General features: G+C 30.8%; 3 protein-coding genes across 5 annotated transcripts; all 3 read left to right on the forward strand.

The window, feature by feature from the left end:
- Positions 7,084-9,338, forward strand: LOC109347809 (protein TIFY 10B-like). Of its 2 annotated transcripts, XM_019587892.1 has the most exons (6): positions 7,212-7,368; positions 8,121-8,262; positions 8,427-8,624; positions 8,655-8,683; positions 8,791-8,848; positions 9,052-9,338. In XM_019587892.1, the coding sequence occupies exons 1-6, from the start codon at positions 7,212-7,214 to the stop codon at positions 9,158-9,160; spliced, it is 693 nt and encodes a 230-aa protein (XP_019443437.1). In that variant the 3' UTR covers positions 9,161-9,338. The 2 variants fall into 2 exon arrangements, with proteins under 2 accessions (XP_019443429.1, XP_019443437.1); XM_019587884.1 differs by having other exon boundaries at positions 7,084-7,368; positions 8,427-8,683.
- LOC109347834 (oligouridylate-binding protein 1-like) lies at positions 11,327-15,804 on the forward strand. 2 transcript variants are annotated; one of them, XM_019587925.1, is made up of 12 exons: positions 11,327-11,616; positions 11,964-12,025; positions 12,333-12,435; positions 12,660-12,736; positions 12,814-12,875; positions 12,957-13,044; positions 13,198-13,273; positions 13,394-13,424; positions 13,645-13,764; positions 14,201-14,283; positions 14,520-14,693; positions 15,225-15,804. In XM_019587925.1, exons 1-12 carry the CDS (start codon positions 11,536-11,538, stop codon positions 15,501-15,503), a joined length of 1,236 nt encoding a protein of 411 aa, XP_019443470.1. In that variant the 5' UTR covers positions 11,327-11,535; the 3' UTR covers positions 15,504-15,804. The 2 variants fall into 2 exon arrangements, with proteins under 2 accessions (XP_019443470.1, XP_019443477.1); XM_019587932.1 differs by lacking the exon at positions 11,964-12,025 and having other exon boundaries at positions 11,603-11,616.
- LOC109347850 (20 kDa chaperonin, chloroplastic-like) lies at positions 19,741-22,610 on the forward strand. The gene is made up of 6 exons (XM_019587944.1): positions 19,741-19,873; positions 20,005-20,200; positions 20,477-20,656; positions 20,993-21,148; positions 21,392-21,469; positions 22,165-22,610. Exons 2-6 carry the CDS (start codon positions 20,024-20,026, stop codon positions 22,336-22,338), a joined length of 765 nt encoding a protein of 254 aa, XP_019443489.1. The 5' UTR covers positions 19,741-19,873; positions 20,005-20,023; the 3' UTR covers positions 22,339-22,610.

The following is a 22,755-nucleotide window of genomic DNA, read 5'->3' on the forward strand; positions in this document are numbered from 1 at the left end:
CAAATTAACGTGACATATATGTTAATATTGTAAAAAACTTACACTGTCAGTGCATATATTTTAAACTATTAAAATTTATTTATGAATCATATATTTTTCAAAGTGATTGGTGGATGAATTGACATGCCTACTCTCCTTAGTTGATTTTAGGTTCAATTAGTATGACTGATTACAAGTAGTATGTAGAAGTAGTAGGTAGATTTTAGTTTCAATTAGTATAAGGAGATAAGTTATCTCTTCCTATCAGTGAAATTATGACATGTGTCATGTTTCATTACTTTCTATAAAAATATTTTTAAAAATAAATAAAATAGTACATATGTCACATTTTTACTAGTCAAATGAGATAAATTATCTCCTGATATAATGAGAGATTCTCTTTTATCAATTCCATATTTTATCCTTAAACATTTTGTAATTCCTATAAAAAAATTACTAACCACTATTATCACAATAACTATTTATCTCTCATTAAATTTAAGATTATAATAAATGCAAAAATTTAATTTATAAATATACTTGATATAGAAAAACTTTATAAGTTTTGAAAGAGTGTAATACTACATATATTATTAATATAAAGATTTATTTGCAACTAATATGTTATTTATTATTCATTTGTAACACTTTTATTTAAGACTGTTAATGACAATTAAAAGTGAAAGGTAGAAGATAAAGTAACAATGTATAAAACATTTACATATTCAATACATACATTTCTGTTTTTTTAAAATATATAAAAATTGAATACTTAATAACAATACGATGATAAATCTTGAAGCTACATCTTCTATCTCAAAGTTTATATTATTCTATATATCTATCATTTCTCATTGATAAAAAAGTAAAATAAAAATAAAATATATAATAACTTTATATTTTGTTATTGAAAGGAAAGAGTATATCTACTTATTTAAATAGAGTTAAAAATCTATACACTGACAGTGTAATTTTGTATACTATTAGCATATCATCCACATTTAATTTTTAATATTTTTATTTAAAAATTAATAATTAAAAATCAATAATAAACAATTTATTGATAGTATATTGTATAAGTATTAATCATTTAATCCTATGTATAGAAGATGCGCTTCTCAGTGTCTGTCGAATAAAATCAAAAGACACGGTGCCGCATGCAATCAATGCCTACGTATCCGCAATTATTGTACTGACGAGTGCAGTCTTTGAAAATACACAGCTAAATTGCTTTTGCGTAATAATTGCAGAATGAAGATATCAAAAGTCAACCACCAAGTTTGCCTCTTCCGTCTTAATTAATCGACACAAAAGAACACGTGAACAGTTGTTTATCACAAATAATTTAGCTCCAAATTCATATTTTTTTATTAAGTAGTAATAATATTATAGACATACTTATACCCATTTAATGTAAAAAATTATATATTATTTATTATTTTCTATATTAATGAATCAGTATTAATTAAATATGAATGATACAGTAACACAATGTATAAAACTTACTTCTAGAATTATTTGGCACACATATTTCTCTCATAATATTTAGATATTGTTAGTGTAATAATTTATACACAATTATTATCATTTGAATTTTTTAAGAATTAATATAATATATCAAATATCAATGTATATATTTTTATATCACATATTGACCAAAAGATCTACCAAACCTTAAGAATTAAGATCATAAAATAATAATAGTTTTTTTCCCTTTTATACAAACTAGCGTGTCGACCAGTACTTTGTGTCGGTCACTCGCATTCTTATTTTTTTCTAATATAGAATGTATCATCATCATGTTATATTATTAAAAAACAATTTAAATGTAAGAAATGCAATATATAAACTCAATAAAGATTGGAGATTTAAGAAGATAACATGTGGTATTTAATATGATATACATAAAACTTATGTTAATATCTCATTTTGTGCCTCTAGTAATTATTATAAAGTTGTTATGTAAATTTCTGATTTTGTGTGTTCTTTTTGGGTTGAGAAAGAGAGAAAATAGAATTAAGATAATGTTTGAAAGATTAATTATATATTAATATAAAAAATGAAAGCGGTGAAGTAATGTGTGAAAGTTTATAGTAGTTATTAATAATACAAAAGTATAAGCTTGGAATGTAAAATTATATCATGATAATGGTTATTACTTATTTTGCCTTTATTAATAATATATATATATAAATAGATAAGTAAAATGTGACAATAGTTGAGATTGGTATAGATGGTATATATGTATGTGTAACATGTCATGAATATAATGTCATATTGTTAATATATGTTAATCCATAAATCTGATCTTTTATTGTTAATTCATAAATGTCATATATGTTATATTATTAATCCATAATTCTCTTATTATATTGTTAAACTTGATGTTATGTTATTAAGTAAAATTTCATGTTAATTCATATATGATGTAATATCATGTTAGTTAATTCATACATGTTTTATGTTTTTCTTATAATTTTTTCTCTTTAAGGACTTAAATAACATATAGGACAATAAGAAACAAATGTAAAATTTCATAAGTTGGTCACAATTTTTTTTTTAATTTCTAAGTACCCAGCACCCATAAATCTGTTAGCTATCCAAAGACCTCCGGATACTTGATCCATCGGGTATCTATATGGGTCTGTGTCTAAGAATGAATCAACTATATTCATTGTTATCTCTAGATGTTGAACTTAGCCTTAGACTGATTAAGGCTTGTTGGGAGATCTTCACCATTATTCTAATATGTTCTTCTATGAAATCAGCGATAAAACATATCCTTGAAGTTGGTACCACATTTTGACACTAAACCTTAAGGCACTATGGATCTATAGTTCTATTTGTTTATGTTGTTCAACTCATATATTTCAATATAGTGTGAGACTTTTTCCATTTTTTTCACACATGAAATATCCAATATAATTGAGCATGTAGATAGTATGAGTAATATAGAGTGGAAGGTTTGAGGAAAGTAGTGATATTCTACACGTGGTTCCTATTATTTATATTGTTGATATAGGCTTTCTTTGCCTCGAAGGAAGATCTTTAGAAGGACTAATTTGTCTTTTATTTGAAATTTATGTGGATTATTTTGGATTTTACAATTTTTTAGGATCAAATTAGTAAGGTTGAAAAACATGATAGACTAAAATGAATATTTATTCTAACTCTAAATGACAAAAGTATTAAAAAATGTAATAAGTTAATTGTTTTGGGTGGATAAAATTTTATTGTGAGTTAATATCCACGCTAAAGAACCAAAGAAATAGAAAGTGTTGAGTATATGCAAGTATGAAGCCTCACATTGTGTATAATGATGAGTGGAAGAATTTATAAGCGAAGAAGACACGTGGAACCATTATCACAAGGTTTCTATTAAAGATGCGATGTGTCACTTGTGAATAGTTTTTCACTCTTTCTATGGCCTAATAATAATGGATTCTCAACCGAAACATGTTTAACAATTTGTATCATATTCGATGACTCAGTCGTGAAATGGTTGACTTAAGGGTGATTTGACTAAGGGAACACATCTTTTGTCTCAAAAAGTGTACTACTCTATGTGATGACAATCTTAAGGGGGCTGCCTTAGAATTATGATCGTTTTAGCTTGAAATTAAGAGCTTTATAAATCATAATTCGGTTATGATATTGATAGAGATTTTTAGGACAATTTTAGGATAGATTTATGGGGAGAGATGGAAAAGATATGAAGATGGAGACACCATAAGCTTAAGAGTTTGATGAGTTAATGATATTAACCACAAGGAATGATCCTTGATAAGAATTTAGATGCCATATCGAGAGGGTGATGAGTCTTAGAACGCCACAAGAATAAGAATCTTGATAAGTTCAAATTAAGAAACTTTGACTCAACTTTAGGAATTCAATCCAATTTTACTCAAAAGAAAACTTAACTTTATTAATGATCAATGTCAGGCATACTTGCCAAGCTGAAATAAACTAAGTCCTAATTATTTTAAAAAGAAAATATAATCAAATCCTAATATATACTAAGTCAAATCTGATTTGTTTTAGGTCTTGATCACTTAGGGAATTCGGTTGTGACGCATTGGCTGGTCGAAAATCAAGTATTAAGGATTGATCTTCTATTGGAAATCATATCTTTTTGTTGGCCGAGTTCCTTTATCTTCTACAACATCTCCAAGTCTCACACCCTTTTTGATTTAGATAGAAAATCATATCTTCCAAATAGATCCAATCTGAAATAGGATAGATAATTCTACATTTATCTTTAAGCAAGCATGCCTTCTTTGATTGAGATAGATAATCATATCTTCCAAATAGATCCAAGCTGAAATAGGATAGATAATTCCACACTTATCTTGATTTATCTTAAAGCAAACTTGGAACTTGAACCTCCTTGATCGTGAGTCGTGTGATCTTCAATCACCTTGCGAATTGATGTAGTTGGATTTAATCAATTAAATTTCCAATGTTTTTTAAAAAACTTTGATATTTTATATAAAGTTGACTAAATTTTATTACAACACAATTTTTTCAAACATTAAATTATACCACATCATAATTTATTGGAATTTTTCTTCTTCTTTTGCTTACATAATGCTGCGGGCAGCCCCATTGTCCATTACAAATGCCTGCGAGCAAACGTTACAGGAAAAACAGGCAAACAAATAAATTTCACATGTCATGCCCGCGAAAAATTACAGGCTATACGGGTGGACTCATGGACAATGTCCATTTTGCCATCTATAAGAATATGTGCTCTTGTGGACTGGTGAGTGTGTTGTACCATTACTTGAGAGACTTATTATTTCAAGTATGAAATCTCACATTGAATATGAATATAAAAGTTTTTAAGTGAAAGAAGTTGACAAGTGTATACAATTTTAAAGTCCAACATATGATATGAGTGATTTTATAATTGAAAAAACTCTTAAAATCATTGACTTGAAGTTGAGAAAAAGTACTGTAAAAATATATATAACACATCATATTTGGAACAAATGAACTTTTTTTGTGTTATCCAAATTAGGAATAGCAATGGGACGGGTCGGGGTCTGGGACGGGTCGGGGTCTGGGATGGGTCGGGGTCGGGTTTGTACATACCCAAACCCGAACTCGAAATTCAAAACCCGAATCCGAACTCGAAATTCAAAACCCGAACCCGAACCCAAATTCAACGGGGTTAAAAATAAAAATACCATCCCCGAATCCGTCGGGTTTCGGGTAACCCGAACTAAAAAAAACCCGAAAATAATAAAGTATTAAGAAAAATATGATATTATTTTCGTGTATTTTTTCTCTAACATTTCTATTTTCTCTTGTATTATTTCATTTCTTTTATGTATGAAGATACAATAGTATGTAAAGTAAAATTAGAAATTAAAAACAATTGGCAAATGATAGAAATTTCAATTTTAAATTGAATTACCTTACTTCGGGGCGAGTTCGGGTTAGGGTCTTTTCTATACCAAACCCGAACCCGAAATTTAAACACGGGTAAAACTCGAACCCAATCACATCGGATTTTCCCCATTAAATTCGAGTTCGGTTCGGGCAAGTACTCACGAGTGCGGTTTTTATTGCCATCCCTAATCCAAATAATTATTTACGTTTGAAATTTAACTAGAAATAAATTTTTAATTTATCAATCATTATTTTATTGATTATTTTTATATAGATATGTTTCCATACACGTTTTTATCATAAAGTTTTAGTTAAAAATATTATAAAATATCATTTATAAGTATCCCTTAACTCTTTTCATAACTAGATAATATTGCCACTTCCAAACATATATTACAAAAGGATGTATAAAAACAAAAACTGAGTGAACATTTTTTAAATAAAAAACAATATTTCATCCTACAAATTCCCCAACAAATCCCCCAACGGTATAAAAAAGTAACATATATTATAAATTAATAATTTGCCTATTAGTATTTAATTTAAAAGTAATATATATCATGATGTAAGAAGTTTTGTATAATGATGTATCATATTCTTAATTATAACATTAGTTTCAATGAAGAAAGGTTTTATTCTCTACCATTGTAAATAGTTATTACTTATTATCTATTAAAAACTAAGAGTTATAGTAAATTGTTTTTTTAAATAAATATCTATTTTGCTTTCTCAAAACTTTTACGCATACTAATTTGGTATATCAAAAATTGAAAAATAAAAAATAATTCACATATCAAAAAACAAATCAAATTAGTCATTTAACATATTTTATAATATTTGATAGAGTTTATTTAAACTTGGGATCAATTATTACTAGTTCGAATTTTAAAATATTCAAGATCAAATTAATACATACTGAAATTATTACCAATAATCCAATATGGAATTTTTTCATAGAAACTAGAGATACCGTTCAGCTTGACTATCCTAGGCGGTGGATATGGAGATTAATAAAATCCTAAAATTTCAAATCCCCTCTTTTTCCCCACATTATCTTAGACCGTTGATATGCTTCTATAAAGACTAGCACGTGATAAAGTTTCTCTATACGTACACTTTCCCATGATAAAAAGATTGTAATATATATATTTTGCTTTAAAGATTTATACATAATGAACATGTAATTATATTTAAAATTCGATATTCATCTAATAAATAATATAATAACAGTCTAAAAAACTCAATATCATTAATATGTACCATTTTTTATTAATAAAAATCAGTAAACAATAAAAATTGTTATAAAGTAATATGAAGTACTTCTTTTATCTTAAAATATATATCACTTAATGTATCACATGTATTTTATTGACCAGAAAATATAAAATAATTATATTTATTATTTACTTTTCTGAATAATAAAAAATACATAATATATGAAATAGTATAAACTTTGGAATAAAAGATGTGTTTCCGAAATAAACTGTCGGATTATAGAGTGGAGTGTGCAGGTGGAAAATAGGTAGGACATAGTCTTATAGAGGAGGCAAAAAATAGAAAAAGTAATAAAGAAACTACCGAACATTAAAAAAGGAACATAAACCCACATATTCCTCGTGCTTCAATTTAACTTTCCCTCCTCCCAATTAAAAAATAATTATAAAGAAGTACCATTAAATTATAATATAACTCCCTCACCTTCCTTCACAATACCCTCACCGTCAAAGCGTGCCGTTTCTCTCTTCATAAACCACAATTCTATCAACCACAATCCTTAAGTTTTGTTTCATTATTCTCTCTCATTCTCAAATAACCGTTTTTCTTTGCTTCTATTGAAAATGTCGAGTTCGTCGGAGATTTCTGCTGTTTCCGGTCAGAAGCCGCCGGAGAAGTTTACGTTCTCTCAGACTTGTAGTTTATTGAGCCAATACCTTAAGGAGAAGGGTACTTTCGGTGATCTTACTCTTGGGATGACATGCACCACCGAAACAATTGGTATATATTTAATTTAATTTTTTTCTTCCTATTGTCGAGAAAATTTGATGCAGATGAATCCCCTAGAAAATGAGTTTGTGGTAATAGTATCAGGAAGGGAGAAAATTTATATGTATTTTAAATTTTTTTTCCTTTATTTTCTCACCTCTCGTTGGTGATTTTTTCATTCATCATGGCTTGGTGATTCGAGTAAAATGTGTTGAAGGGATACGGTTATAGTTTTTTATTTTGATTGCGTTAGGTTTTAATTTTCCCCATCTTCATTAATCAATAGTCGCGCTTCAAATATATCTTGTTGGTAGGACTTGATAAATCTTAGTGAGAAGAAGGATGAAAATGAACATAAAAAAGATGGCACAGTACACGAGGTTTCACAGACATACTAGAAAATTATATTAGATTTTAGATATTTTTTGGTACTACCAATCATTTCGGGTTGTGTGAGTGCCGTTCCAACAAGTGTTGTTATAAGTAATTGAATCATTGACCTTTCGGATCAAATCTTACAACATTAGGTATTAGATATGTTCCAAGTTAAAACTGCCCTTGATTTTCCTGCGGAAAAAAATTGAGTTTGGGGGAAATTAATATAAGAACAGAGGTTACAGACATTTTTAGTACAAATACTAGTATTGGATAGGATAGAAGAGTTAAATAGGACAAGAATGAAGAAAATATTAACTATATCTCTCAAACTGTAATGTATTTGCTTTCTTTCCTTATAAGATTTTCTAAATCTGTTTGTTTAACAGGGTCACCTGAGACATCTTGTCTCTCTGCAATGGACTTGTTTCCTACTAAGGAAAACAACCTAACAACTATGGATTTGCTCTCTCCACATATTGCTTATAACCCTCACTCAACAAAAGAGGTTCCAACTTTGGTCAATCCAAGGTGAGTGTACCACTGTTGTGTTTCCTTAAATAGTTGTGAAGTAAATTAACAGCTTTCATGTATTATTTCTTTCTGGGGGTAATATAATTAATGATCTATGACTGGATACTATTTCATAATGAAATATCTAAATTTACAGTTTTTTTCCTCTAAATGATTTACAGTGCATTTAAGTCTGTGGGCAAGGAACCCAAAACTTCACAATTGACAATCTTTTATGGTGGACAAGTTATTGTTTATGATGATTTCCCTGCTGAAAAAGCTGAGGAGATTATGTCCTTTGCTAGAAAAGGAATCTCTCAAAACCAGAATACCCCTGTATATGCTCACACTCAGCCTTCAATGATTCCTAGTATCATCCCTGCTAACTTGATTCAGGAGCATCCTCATCATGCACCACCCACAACACCAATTGTTTGTGGTAATTTCTTTAGATCCTTGGTATTTTGAGACAAGCAATGATAATGTTTTTTTGTATTCTGGATCATTTTTTCTGATCACAAGTTCACAACCTTATTTTTTATACAGATCTACCAATTGCTCGGAAAGCCTCCCTTCACCGTTTCCTGGAGAAGAGGAAGGATAGGTAAGCCTCCCAAACAATTGAAAAATATCACTAGTTTTTCTGAGAGGTGTGTGTGTGTCTAGTTTTTCAGTCATGAGAAAATGATGCATATGGTGGTGCAAAATGACAACCCTTTTTCATGCTGCAATTATACTTCAACTAGATCTTCTTAATAATGTTGTTTTGGCCTAATTGATTGTTATTTTGTTATGTTGTATATGCAGAATTGCTGCCAAAGCTCCATACAAAACAAGCAATGCCATTGCTGCACCTAATAAGCCAGTTGATGAATCAATGGCATGGCTTGGATTGGCTGCTAAATCAACTCTCTGAGTTCACTTAGTTTAGTTGTTAAGTAATTTTAACAAGTTTTTGATGCTATTTTATGGGCTCTATGTTGTCATGATAATTTATATTCAGCTGTTTATGACTTTGATAGATCTAATTAGTCCTTTTGTTCTATGCTAGTTGCTCTAGTTATTATTGGAAATATTTCCTGTAACCAGTTTCATACTTTTGGATTCAATTTTTTTATTCTTATTTATTTGGTTTGTTCTCTTCCTTTTTTATTTTTTTGCACCACCAAGAGTATTTCATCACCTTTTGGTGTAAAGAATTAATCATTTTCGTAGTTTATGATTACTCTTCCTAACGAGCGTTCGCTTCTGGTAATTGAAATTTGTCTTTTTGGTGTGAGGATCTAACGATATCTTTTATTTACCAATAGAAATTTGGTCTTTGTTATTTCTTTTACGTTACGAATAGAATCAATCAAAAGGCTGTCAACCTGACCCATAAACTTTCATAACAGTAGTGGTTGTGCTTGTATAAATTAATACAAAATAAGGAGATCGATATTGGAAAATCAACTTCAGCATTTCTCAATATATTAAAAATTTAATCTTCAAAAGATAAAATTATCACTTTCTTTCATCTACACAATGATTGTTAACACTTAACATTAACTCTAATTTGTATCATCAAATTATAATTACAAAGTGGAATTAAATGAATTTTATCAGAAATTAGTTTCCAAATAAGATAGTTTCAGAAAATCGTTGTGAATTTGGTTCCCTTTTCACACATCTATTTTCCTTTTCCTTATAATGTTCATGTATTGCTGTTTTGCACCGTTCATTTCATTTCTTTATTTATTATATAAGGCCACTAGCAAAACGTGCGCAGTTTGTATGCACAATAAATAAATGACCACGAATAAAGGAAGGACTGATATTTTTATTTTCCAATAAAAACTTTGTACATTTTAATATTTCTTAAGCATTGCCCCCAAAAGCATGATTATTTATAGTGAATTGGATTTGGTGCACATTCAGTCAAAAACATACAATGAAACTAAGGGATATATGAATATTAAAAAATTAAGGTATGTTGAGACGGGCAAAAGTTTCAGACCTTAGACCGTCCCATCACTTCCATGCACATTTAATTAGAGATTTAGACATCACGTTCCTAGAAATATCATCACAACAACCCTCTTCATCCAAAAATAATAAAATAAACTACAACCACTCAACTTTTATGTTAAATTTGTTATTTCTAAAATATTAAAAGCATCCACCATTGTTAGCTATGATTTTTAACAATAACATGTAAAGTAAGAATTTGTTCATTTTATTATTTCAATACTATGTTTCTTTAGGAATGACATCTTCTGTCCTAAAAAGTGATTATCACTTATGATTAGTTAGAAAAATACTTAATTATTAAAATTTTAACTGAAATATATTTGTTCAACTAACTACAAGTAAATAATACATTTTTTAGGATAGTAAATATGTTCCTGCATTTAAAAATGATATTAAATATATCTTTTCCTATACCAACTATGATTATTATTCTCAAATCCCAAAGTACCCTATTAATTTTAATCTTATTTTTTCCACTCAAACTTCACACATTCTTGTCCATTATCTTTTCTTCAACCATAAACACAAACATTAAATGGCATCACCTCGTGATCCACAAACAAAGTTGTAAATTTATATCCGAGTGACCGAAATGGAGATGTTGTTCTAGAACATGTAAACTTCAGTCAAGTGAAACAAAATCTGCAGATGGTCCTCAATCCTCATAGCAATTAGCAACTCCAAAAATTTATACGGGTGTAAGAGTAATTTTTTATATTGTTTTCACATTATTCACTATTAATTTTTAATTCAAATCAAGAGTAGATAATACATTGACTTTATTTAAATCTTTATGGTGTCTACATTAATATTACCTTTTTATTTCTTATTTTTATTTTTTAACACTCCCCCTTCCATATTTTTCTAATAATACTCGAAATATTGAGATGATTTAGAAAATCTAATATACATATTTTACTTTTAATTACAATCTTATTTATTTCTTCTTTTGTATCATCTATCTCTCTATTCATTTTTTAATATAATTTATAGTCTTTATTAAATAAACTTATTTTAGTCAAATATATTTAAATTTTGAAGGGAGAGATTAATAATATAGTCTCCTTTATACTTATCAAGTCTCTCATTTATCACCTTCTTCATTTGTTTCTGTATCTTCACCCCTCTCTTTGGAGGGTTTTTTTTTCTCTTCCTTTTTTTTCCTTCTTTTTTCTTTTCCTTTTTTCTTGTTTTTCACCTTTGATTTTGTTCACTTCCTTTTATTTATAATTTATCCCTTTTTTCAATCCTCTTGAACCCTAACCCTAGCTGAAATTGAAGATGCAGCAGCAGAGGCTAAGGAATCATGCCATGATGCAACACTCTATGTTCAACCACCCTTCTCTCCTTACTCCCCCTCAGGTTCCACTTCTTATTTCACTACACATCGTTCTTCATGTTTTCTCTGCGTAATTTCCCATCAATCTATGATTCTATACTATTTCATCGTTTTCACTTAAATTTCCCGCCAATTAATCAAGCAGAAGTTTTTATGTGAATTTTTACCCTGCAATTTTTGTTTGTTTACGATGGAAAAAGAAAAAAACTTCGTCGTGCAGATTCCACTTGTTTATTAGCTGAAACTTTAGATGTCTTTATGATTAGATATACGGGTTTTGTGTGATTAGAGTAGCTGTGAGGAGAGTCGATAATTTTGATTTTTGGACTTCTTTTTTTTCCTTTTTGTTTTTTACATTTTTATTTTGCAGATAGAGCCTATCTTGAGTGGAAATCTGCCTCCTGGCTTTGATTCGAGTACATGCCGCAGTGTGTGAGTGTTAATGGACATTTTATTTTACATTGTTTGATTGTTTCTCTTTTACAAAAAATATAATCTATTTTCTAAGCTATTATTTGTTTATTTTGATTTAGTCATTTTTCCCAGTCTAGCTACCTTAAGCGATGTATTGACTTTATTGACTCTAAGATTATCTTTGGCATTAAATGTTATTGAATTTTCATATTGTTTTCTGTTTGTATAGTTTGCAGATTCAATTTGTTTTTCCTGCAAGCTTATTAAGGTCCCCTTTCCTTTGTTTTTGCATTTAAAATTTTGAAACATGTATTGGGAAATGCAGTTATGTAGGCAACATTCACCCTCAGGTTACCGAAACCCTACTTCAAGAGCTTTTTTCAAGTGCAGGTGCCCTTGAAGGATGCAAGCTCATTAGAAAAGAGAAGGTCTGCTTTGTTTATAATGATATCTTCTATCGGAAAATAAAATGAGTATCGCTAATTTATTTTACAGTCCCTGATTCCTGTTAGCCTTTGTAAATTATAAGTTGTTAATGGACCAAAAAATCTTGGGATAGGTATTAGTCATCATATAAGTTTTCGTTGCTTTTGTGCATTCTTCTTGTCTCATCTCAATCTCAGGCAGTTTGCTTTTCTATTGTTATCTGCAGTCCTCATATGGCTTTGTGGACTACTTCGATCGCCGTTCAGCTGCATTCGCCATTGTAACCCTCAATGGGAGACAAATGTATGTAGATTTTTTTATTTGAGTTCTGGTACAACTGCTTGTAGTTCATAGTTTATAGTTTAATATGTTGTCTGCAGTTTTGGGCTGCCTATTAAGGTTAACTGGGCTTATGCTAGCAGCCAGAGAGAGGATACGTCAGGTTATACTTTTGCTAACACATTACTATCAACTGTAATTTTGTGGAATGGCAACTTCATCTTTTTCCTTGATGTGGATTCAGGCCATTTTAATATTTTTGTTGGTGATCTTAGCCCCGAGGTGACAGATGCAACATTGTTTGCTTTCTTCTCAGTATATCCTAGTTGTTCGTAAGTTTTTCTGTCTTTACTACCTTTTCTTGTCTGATCAGGATTTTGTTATCCTAGTTCATTATAATTTTTTGTTAGAAGTACTTACACCTGAATGCATATTTGAGCTCAACCCCACCCCATATCATGACACTTATGGCACATTGGTTACAGAGATGCTAGAGTAATGTGGGATCAGAAGACAAGCCGTTCCAGGGGATTTGGCTTTGTATCTTTTCGGAATCAACAGGTATTAAATCATTCACTGATTTTGCTTCTTTTGGGTTATCTTATCTTTACTTCTTTTGGGTTTTCTTTGTATTTTAATGCTAATGATAAGGTGCCTTGGCATTGTGACTTGATTTATCAGGAAGCACAAAGTGCCATAAATAATTTAACTGGTAAGATATTTTCATTACATTAACATTATTTTTTCTCTTATAACATTCTCTCTCTGGTGTGATGTATAAATGTTCCAGTAATATTGTTGATCGTTGAATTATAATAGTTTAGTAGAACCCCTGTTTGATTTTCCTAAACATTTCTGATTTGTCCTCTTAGGAGAAATTAAACATTGCCAAACAAGTGCTTAATATATCTGATTTTTAATGCTCACCCCAGGAAAGTGGCTTGGAAGCAGACAGATTCGTTGTAATTGGGCTACAAAGGGGGCTAATGTCAATGATGAGAAGCACATTTTGGATTCGAAGACTGTTGTGGAGTTAACTAATGCAACATCTGGTAAGATTATGAGTTTATCCTACTGAAATTTCCTAACTAGCCTCATCATCTTTTTTCTTTATTTTATTTATTTATCGATTTTGTGTGGTTTGGTATTGTTTTTATAAGTTATTGAATCATTGTTTTCATCTCGTGCAACTATGACATCTGTATCAATTTCAAATGGAAGTTAATGATTCATTGTTTTTAAACGTTTTTGCTATTAGACATGAAAGTTCATTCCAAATAAATTTTGCCAGGACACTTCTGAATATTGTTTTTCAAGCCGTGATATTGTAGTTTGGTTTATTTTCTGTATGTGCATCATGGCTGATAAGTTTCAAGTTCTTATTTTTTGCACATGTATGGATATTTATCAAGTGGTCATAGTGACCTGATTGTAGATTTGTTTGGCCAATAATCTATACTTCATGGTTAGCTGGTTTTTTAATTGCAGAAGGCAAGGAACTAACCAGAGATGATGCTCCAGAGAAGAATCTTCAATATACCACTGTTTATGTTGGCAATCTCGCTCCAGAGGCAAGGATTAGTATTTTATGACCTTTTTTTACCTTAATGGTCTTCTTATCTGTCTGCCTTTTATAATCCTTGTGATTTAAATGTGCATACTATGAACTAGTCTGATAGCTATGCACTAATACTATATCAACAGTCAGTTAAAATTGTGAGCTGGACAAGATGTGTAGCGAAGTCCTGTAAATTCAGCTTGTTCTAAATTTACTTTGTAGAAGTTCTCATAGGCAGTGAAATTGCAGGTTACTTCTGTTGATCTCCACCATCATTTTCATGCCCTTGGTGCTGGGACTATCGCAGATGTTAGGGTGCAACGAGGCAAAGGTTTCGGGTTTGTGAGATACAGTACACATGCTGAAGCAGCTCTTGCTATACAGATTGGTAATGCTCGAATTCTATTTGGCAAACCTGTCAAGGTACATTACTGTTGTGAGATATCTGTTGATAATATGAGTATTTTTTATGGCCTATTGTTAGAGCTGTGTATTATTTTTTGCTTTTTGTTCAGGGGTGATTTCATGGCATATTTCTTGGGCACTAGAAAATGGTTTTTCTAACCATTGCTCTAAGGGCTATGTTAAGTAAAAAAAGGACTGCTTTCTGAGAAAATTACATACATCATTCTTGAATCCATTAAATAATCACTTCAATGCCTCTTTCCAATAAAACCATTTTTTTGTTCCTTAACCATTGCAAAAAATGTGCTGTCCTCATATTTCTGCCTCATGTTGAAAGAGTTTATGAAATTGCAATTATCTGCTATATGGAGTTCCTTTTAATTTTTTTGAAGTAAAATGCCAATCATGTTGTCCTCCTTTCTTTTTCGTAGGCAGTGAAATTGGAATTATCTTTCTTTTAATTAAAATGCCAATCAAGCATATATTTGAGCTTTCATATTCCTATGGCTCTTGGAAATGTATCTAATCTTGTCAGTTGATATGTTGCAGTGTTCATGGGGTAGCAAACCTACTCCTCCGGGTATAGCCTCAGCTCCTCTTCCCCTACCTACTGCTGCTGCTAATGTGCCAGGTTTTTCACTTGCCGGTCTTGCAGCATATGAACGCCAAATGGCTTTGAGCAAAATGGGAGGTGTACATGCCCTTTTGCATCCGCAGGGTCAGCTTGCCCTGAAGCAAGCAGCCATGGGAATGGGGGCTCCTGGGGTTGGTTATGATGCAGGATTCCAGGGTGTTGCGACTTCCCAGCACCCAATGTACTATCAGTAAAATATGTTGTGCAATTCCCTACCTTAAATATCCCTTCCCTCCTCTCCCTGTTGTGATCTTCACTCTCTCCTTTCCTAACTTTGCACCCTTTTTGGGTTTGTTTATGTATTATACTATAATCATTGTCTGTTGTGTGCAAGTTGTAGGAGCATTGTCAATTTTTTTTTTCTTCTGTCTTCCTTTTTTGTGTGTTGAAAAATGAAGCCATAAGCCTGTTGCAAGTGTAGACACCTATAGTTGGCATTTTAGTATATTTTCCAGGCTTGTTTACATATATCATGGTTTTGTCTTGGGATATTCACATTCATGTGTGATTTTATAAAATCATTCTTAGCTCTAACCCTGAACTTCACCTGATTATGCAAATTTTGGAGTAGAAACTCGAGCTATATTATGAAGCTACTGGAGAGAGGATAATTGACCGAAGGTTAAGATAAACCGGTAAAAGATGTGTATTATGAAAATTGATTTGTTTTATGCTGAATGACTAATAGAGTGAGTTTGAAGGAAAGAGGTAAGTATTGCTTAAAGCTGAATATCATAAATTTTTATTTGATACAATGTTATCATTTGTTGTTGAGATCCTATCATAAATTTTTAGGATTTAGTATGTGGACATTGACAATGAAACTGTTTTTTACACTGTCAGTAAATCATTCATCCTTGATTTATCACTTATCATTGATTCTCAAACAAAAGTAATATAAATCAATGGTGGATAATGTACCAACAATGTAAAAAACTTTACACTTTTAGTATATAGATTTTAAACTTTAAATTTTAAATGCCGGAAGGTAAATGAATTTGTAATTTGATATTCTTGACCCCATATATATATATATATATTCACGTAGTCGTTCTCAGACAGTGGAATAACTCCTATATAACATGAAGATATACTTTACTTGTATTAATAAGGTTTTATTCGTGTATGAATAAGTCCTATAAATTATTTTTGTCGTACTCACAAGAGTAATTTGATATTCTTTATACATAAATCTTTCCATAAGTACTCATCGCCACATTATTTTTATGAAGTAAAGGTGCTAAAGCCCAAAAGTGAAACTAAAACTAAAACTACAACCTCAAAGGGATTACATCAAATATTTTGAAGGAATTCTTCATAAAATGAGCATGCTTGGATAAGACAACAGCAACAAAACATGGCTCCCGAAGTTAATGGTACTCTACAGCTACATATCATCTTCAGAAACCAAGCTTGTAAATCCTGTTGATGCTGCTAAACGCACACTATGCAAAATACGCCATAAGATGCAAAACACTTGAACCATCCCTCAGCATCCCCTCTACAAGCCTCCAAACCCTGCTGAATGAAAATGTAACCATCACAATTAGGCTTACACCAACACTGAGGAGACCATGTCCATCCAATGGATATATTCCGTTAAAAGTGTTCCTTGTCCTATGAATCACATCGTGTAATTGTGCACAATAATTATATTACTTGCCTCCTTTTCCATAAATTATGCACATTGAATTATGATAACAATGTATCCAAAGCTTAAAGAAAAACTTGTAAAAGTAATGTTGCTCTATCTGGATATATGAATATCATTATTTCCTTCTCTTGAGAGCATGGAGCACAATAATATTCACAATTTTAGGGGGAAATATGAGAGCAGAAATACAATTTGCTAGTGGGGCATATGCTCTCGAATCATAAAAAGGATCCCCAAGACCCAAAGCATAAAGTAACTGTGAACATAATATGATTCTGTTTAATGTCCTACCTTTCAATTTCTAAGGAGTGCATCCTTATAGTCCCCACTTGATGAGTTGATGGCATCAACTTCAACGACAAAATAACACATTTATGTTACAACTTCTTGTTCTCTTGAAAATAAGGTCCCAATTCAAGCACCCTTTTACCCGTGTTGAAATATATTGTATCAATGTAAATAATAGTGTATGTGAATATGAAAGATTATATTGTTAGGTTGGTTTTAACCCAAATTAATAGTTTCTAGTAGTAAAAGGGATTAATTGGTTAGTTTTCGTTAGAGTAGTTAAGTTTTTTCGTCCATAAACGATTCAATGTAATTTTATATTTCTATCTATTCAATATTCAATGAATGATATTATCTTTTCTCATCTTTTTTGTTTCATCAAAAAAATAGTTCATACCTCCTACCATTTTAACAACATGTGAAACAATATCATTTGTACCCTAAGGTGCCACAACCATGTGTCATTGTTTTTTGTTATTCAATTGATTTAAATATGTAATAGGTAACAATGAGAAATAATATTTATTGATCAACATTGTACCATAGATTTGTGGCACACTTTATACATTCAACCCCTCTAGTCCTCCCCTTTTGTCATCTTAGAGAAAACAAATTAAGTTGTTAGAGAAAAATGGAACTCATAAACAAACTGAATTAGCTTGTTAGAGAAAGAACTGAATTAGCTTGTGCAATTGAGTTCCTCAAGTAGTTCATAATTCTTGGTAATAGGAAAGTACATCAGAATCTGTACCATACATTCCGATCAAAAAATTTCCTTTCCTTTTGGTTATGATCAAGCTGTCTTAATTCTCATACATTGAACAGTACATTAATCATAGTCATAGCCGTAAATTATGTACTTAGATCAATAATACATGCATTATGTTATCAGAACTACCAAAACTTTAAAGGGCAAGAATCCCAGTTGAAAATATTTGTTCCCTTGTGTAAGGTGAGCTTGATAATTCCACAGACCTTGAAAATACTTTGAAATGCATCAATTGGGTTTGTTATGGAATGAACTGGGATTGGTGCTGATGATCGGTTCAAACTAGAGACACAAATATCATGTTTTGGACCAGTTTGACATGGTTTATCAAGATTCACCACAATACCCAAACCAAGGCCACCACCGCCAGAGATCAATAATTCAGATAACTTTCCGAGCATTGGCCGGGTAGAGATGATGGGATGATTATGAAGAAGATGGGTTGTGTCCTATCACTATTTATGAAGAATAGAAAGGTCAGTGGCTTGTGGCTTGTGTGTGTCTTTATAAGAGCTACTACAAAGACATATGAGGAATCTAAATATTATTTAGGAAGAACAATACATTTATCTTAACCCTTAATTATAGAAAAATCCAATAATTTAAGGTAAGTAAATCCAATAATTTGAATTAGTGACTCTAATGTATTTGATATCCCTGTAAACTTATTACCTGCGAGAATGGATCCCCACTGGTTATTTGGAGCCAATGTTTTTTAATATATAGATAGGAAATTATTTGAATGAGTTTAAAATAGTGTAAAAAACACTTTGTGCATACATATTAAATCTAAGGTATTTTTTTCTACATGTTGGGTCCATAGTTATTGCAAAAGGAATTTCTTCTTAGTATAATTGATGGAGTGGTTGGACTAATCAGTTTTGTTAGGAATTACAATGGTGATCATGGCTAGAGAGAATGTATGATTGGATAAAAGGTTGGTTATTGATCATGGCTAGAGTTATGTATGATAGGACCCAACATATTATTTAACTAATGGGAACGTGTGAAAGATCAAAATTATTTTAGTGGAGGGTGTATTATTTAAAAAATATATGTATATTTAAATTAAAAATTTAATAATTAAATATTTATGATAAATTTCCTCTTAATTTAATTGTGGTAGAATAGACAAAAAATCTCCCATATTGTTATATTAAATTATTAATTATAATTACAAATATTTTTTTCAATAATGGTATTATATTAAAGAAAAACAATTAAGATAAGACATTAATATTTTTTCTAAATGAAGATAATTTACTGACAAAATTAAATGATTAAAATGTTCAATAAAAATATATTTTTTGTACTATCAAAGGTATTATCTAATCTTTTTTAACTTTTGGGTGTGTGACTATCCTTTCAACAAGTATCCTCTACAGAAAATGAATCCTTAAGATTTTTGTCTTTTTTCGAATTGTAATTGGACTTTACACCACTAGGTTAAGACCTTATTAGTTTATGGAGATATGAACCTTAATAAAGGAAAAACAAAATAGAAAAGATGTATACATTATAAAAGTTTTATACATTGTTAATTCACCTTTATCATATATTTCCAATTATTATTGACTTTTCAAAATAAAAAATCATATAAATAAATGATAAAATATTGACTTTATATAAAATTTTAAACTAATAATATGAAATGTATAATGCAAAATAAGTTAGTAGCATATTTGGATAGCTAAATAGAGTGGGCGCGTACCTTACACGGTGACACCAGTGTCCTCATTTAAGAAATCTAGAAGACTCTTTCAGATTACAAAACCTCAATCAATCTCTTTAGGGTTTTATCTTTTCACATTTCCTCTCACCTCATTTGCTTCTGAGTTCACTGTTGAATTAAGGTACACACTCTACTTCTATGCCTATTTTTATGCTAAAGCTACAATCTTTTCTTCCTAACTACCTCATTTCTCGGCAAAATTTTAAATTTTGTATTTAGTTTACTTTAACTTTTATTCTTTTTGTTGACCAGTTAGAAAGAACAGATTTCAATGGCGAACATTCAGTTAACAACTTCATCCATTTCCACCAGAAATTTGTCACCATTTAAAGGGTTTCAACCTTCAGCTTTTCAATTACCATCTATCCACCATTTAAGAATTGACACTCTTACCCAAAGGTCATTTTCACGCCTTGTTGTCAAAGCAGCCACTGTTTCTGCCCTCAAGGTAATTTTTTTATTCTGCTGATGAAAATTTGAGAATAAAAAGGAAAATAATTTATTTGGGGGTTTAAATTGGTTTATTATAGTTCATGGCATTGCTATGATTAAATTGTTGATAAATAAGTGTTGGTGTTGTTTCTAGCACTTTTTTGTTTTTATATAGGAGTGTAATATTTATACAGTGAATAAAACACATACATTATCAACATACTTTTCTCTTTATATAAATGATTTTCAATTCAATTATAGATTTGCCTGATTGGTTATTATGACTATGCAGTATACCTCTATTAAGCCTCTAGGCGACAGAGTGCTTGTTAAAATCAAGGAAGCAGAAGAGAAGAGTGAGGGTGGAATTTTACTCCCAACAACTGCTCAAACAAAGCCTCAGGGTGGCGAGGTGGTTGCTGTCGGAGGAGGAAAGTCAGTTGGTAACAGCAAAGTGGAAGTTAGTGTCAAGGTGATGTTACTGTGTCAGGAAATCATTAACATTTTAATCATTTCACATTCTTTGTTGGTTGTTCTATAATTTTAAATTATGTAATGTGGTCAATGGTCGGCACAACACGACTGGTAAAGGCGAATTATGCCCCAATGTAGTTGGCATAGTTTGGATTTTGCCATGGTTGGCCAAGTTCGAATCTTGCCATGTTCTGAAATGTTGGTGGGTTACCTCTGCATATGTGCGCATTCATTGGGCTTGGATGCTATTCCTGAATAGTGTAGACACCCTTGATTGACTCTAATTTTTTTGTGTACTAAATAAAAAACTATGTGGTGCATTTTCTTTGCACAGACCGGAGCACAAGTCGTGTATTCAAAGTATGTAGGGACTGAGGTAGAGTTCAATGGTTCAAAGCATCTTATACTGAAGGAGGAGGATATTATTGGTATCCTTGAAACTGATGAAGTCAAGGACCTTAAACCCTTAAATGATAGAGTCTTGATACAGGTGCGTTACTTTCTGAGCTTTGTTTATTTTGATGTTGGAAGTTCAGTGGAGAATGGCATTGGATAATTTGTGTAGCATACATTTAATACTCAAACAATTGAGGTGTATTGGTGTTCTGCCCATTTAACAATTCACATTAACTATTTTCTGTGTTAGCGCTGCAGCCTGCATATAGAGAAGTTTTATCTTGGATGCCTTTGATATGATGATGTTATCTATTGATTGCTTAAATTTTTACTTCAGGTTGCACAAGCAGAGGAAAAAACTTCTGGGGGTTTGTTTCTCACAGAGGCAACCAAGGATAAACCATCTATTGGAACAGTGAGCTTTCTGCTTTTCTGTTATCCTTAGTCTTATTATTTTGTTTGAAAAGATAGTATAGTCAGAACCTAATTACCATGGATAAGGGTACCCACCCGTACTAGTACGGAGTACCCAATATCTAAAATTTGGGATATAAGTACGTCATAAGACATTATATAGAGATATAAAAATATAAACAATGAAGTGATATAATCGCAAGATAAATGCAATTTTTATAATGTTTAACTACAGGTTTTAAAAGAATCATCATGTATTTCAGGCAAGGCAAAATTTATAAAGAAGGAACCTGATTTAAAAGAAGTGAAATTATAGTTTGTTTCAATTAATAGAAAAACAAATCTTAGCAACAAACTTGGTGTTTTGCATGGATTTATATTTGCATTTGAGTAATATCATGTATTTACTTATCATGTGTCTTGGGTAAGTACCCATGAGTACCTAGTAAGTAAAAATATTGGCACATACCTGGTACGGATACAGCAACTATTTTGGAGTACCAATGCATCAAAGGTTATAACTGATAACATACTTGATGAAAGTTGCTTTGGTAGACAGGAAAATATGCTAATTATACTTGAACATATACGTGCTATTAATGTATCTCCTAGTTTTAGTATAAAATTAATACCTTTGTTGTGGAGCAACAATGTTCTCTAATAAATAATAATCTTTGCTATATTTGTATGTTATAGGTGATAGCAGTTGGTCCAGGTCCAGTGGATGAGGAAGGCAATAAAACACCATTGGCCATTGCAGCTGGTAACACAGTTTTGTACTCCAAATATGCAGGGAATGACTTCAAGGGCAAAGATGGTTTTGAGTACATTACATTGAGGGCCTCAGATATCATTGCAATCCTCTCCTAGTCACAACTTGTTTATTTATTTATCTTGTAACGTGATTTTTTATGATTTCATCTTGAGGGAAATGAATAATTATATTTGATTGCAATAACATGCTTGAAATATTGTTAATCACAAGTCATTGAACTGAGTTTAATTCATTTTTTGAGCCATGTATTTTACCTTCATCACCATTCTAAGTGGGATAGAACAAATAGCCATATGACATTAGATGAAAATCTTCTTTAATATGGTTATATTTGCAAGTATTAATGCAATGTTTTATTTCCAGATGATGATCTCGTATTTATCCAAAGTTGAAAAATAATTGTGTCTAAAGTCAAACTATCACTAATGTTTCTAGCCAATGACATTTTTTGTGCTAAACTATTGACTTTGTATGAAAGATAGAATTGACATTTAACTTCACTCAGACACTTC

Source organism: Lupinus angustifolius, chromosome LG01 (genome assembly GCF_001865875.1).
Source record: "Lupinus angustifolius cultivar Tanjil chromosome LG01, LupAngTanjil_v1.0, whole genome shotgun sequence".
In the NCBI taxonomy this organism is placed as follows: Eukaryota; Viridiplantae; Streptophyta; class Magnoliopsida; order Fabales; family Fabaceae; genus Lupinus; species Lupinus angustifolius.

Coding starts and splice junctions, on each gene's coding strand:
- LOC109347809 (XM_019587884.1), top strand. CDS start 7,212: ATGTCGAGTTCGTCGGAGATTTCTGCTGTTTCCGGTCAGAAGCCGCCG. Junction 8,263..8,426: donor CCAACTTTGGTCAATCCAAG/GTGAGTGTACCA, acceptor AATGATTTACAG/TGCATTTAAGTCTGTGGGCA. Junction 8,849..9,051: donor CTGGAGAAGAGGAAGGATAG/GTAAGCCTCCCA, acceptor TTGTATATGCAG/AATTGCTGCCAAAGCTCCAT.
- LOC109347834 (XM_019587925.1), top strand. CDS start 11,536: ATGCAGCAGCAGAGGCTAAGGAATCATGCCATGATGCAACACTCTATG. Junction 12,026..12,332: donor TCGAGTACATGCCGCAGTGT/GTGAGTGTTAAT, acceptor TGGGAAATGCAG/TTATGTAGGCAACATTCACC. Junction 13,765..14,200: donor GTTAACTAATGCAACATCTG/GTAAGATTATGA, acceptor TTTTAATTGCAG/AAGGCAAGGAACTAACCAGA.
- LOC109347850 (XM_019587944.1), top strand. CDS start 20,024: ATGGCGAACATTCAGTTAACAACTTCATCCATTTCCACCAGAAATTTG. Junction 21,149..21,391: donor ATGATAGAGTCTTGATACAG/GTGCGTTACTTT, acceptor TTTTTACTTCAG/GTTGCACAAGCAGAGGAAAA. Junction 21,470..22,164: donor ATAAACCATCTATTGGAACA/GTGAGCTTTCTG, acceptor TGTATGTTATAG/GTGATAGCAGTTGGTCCAGG.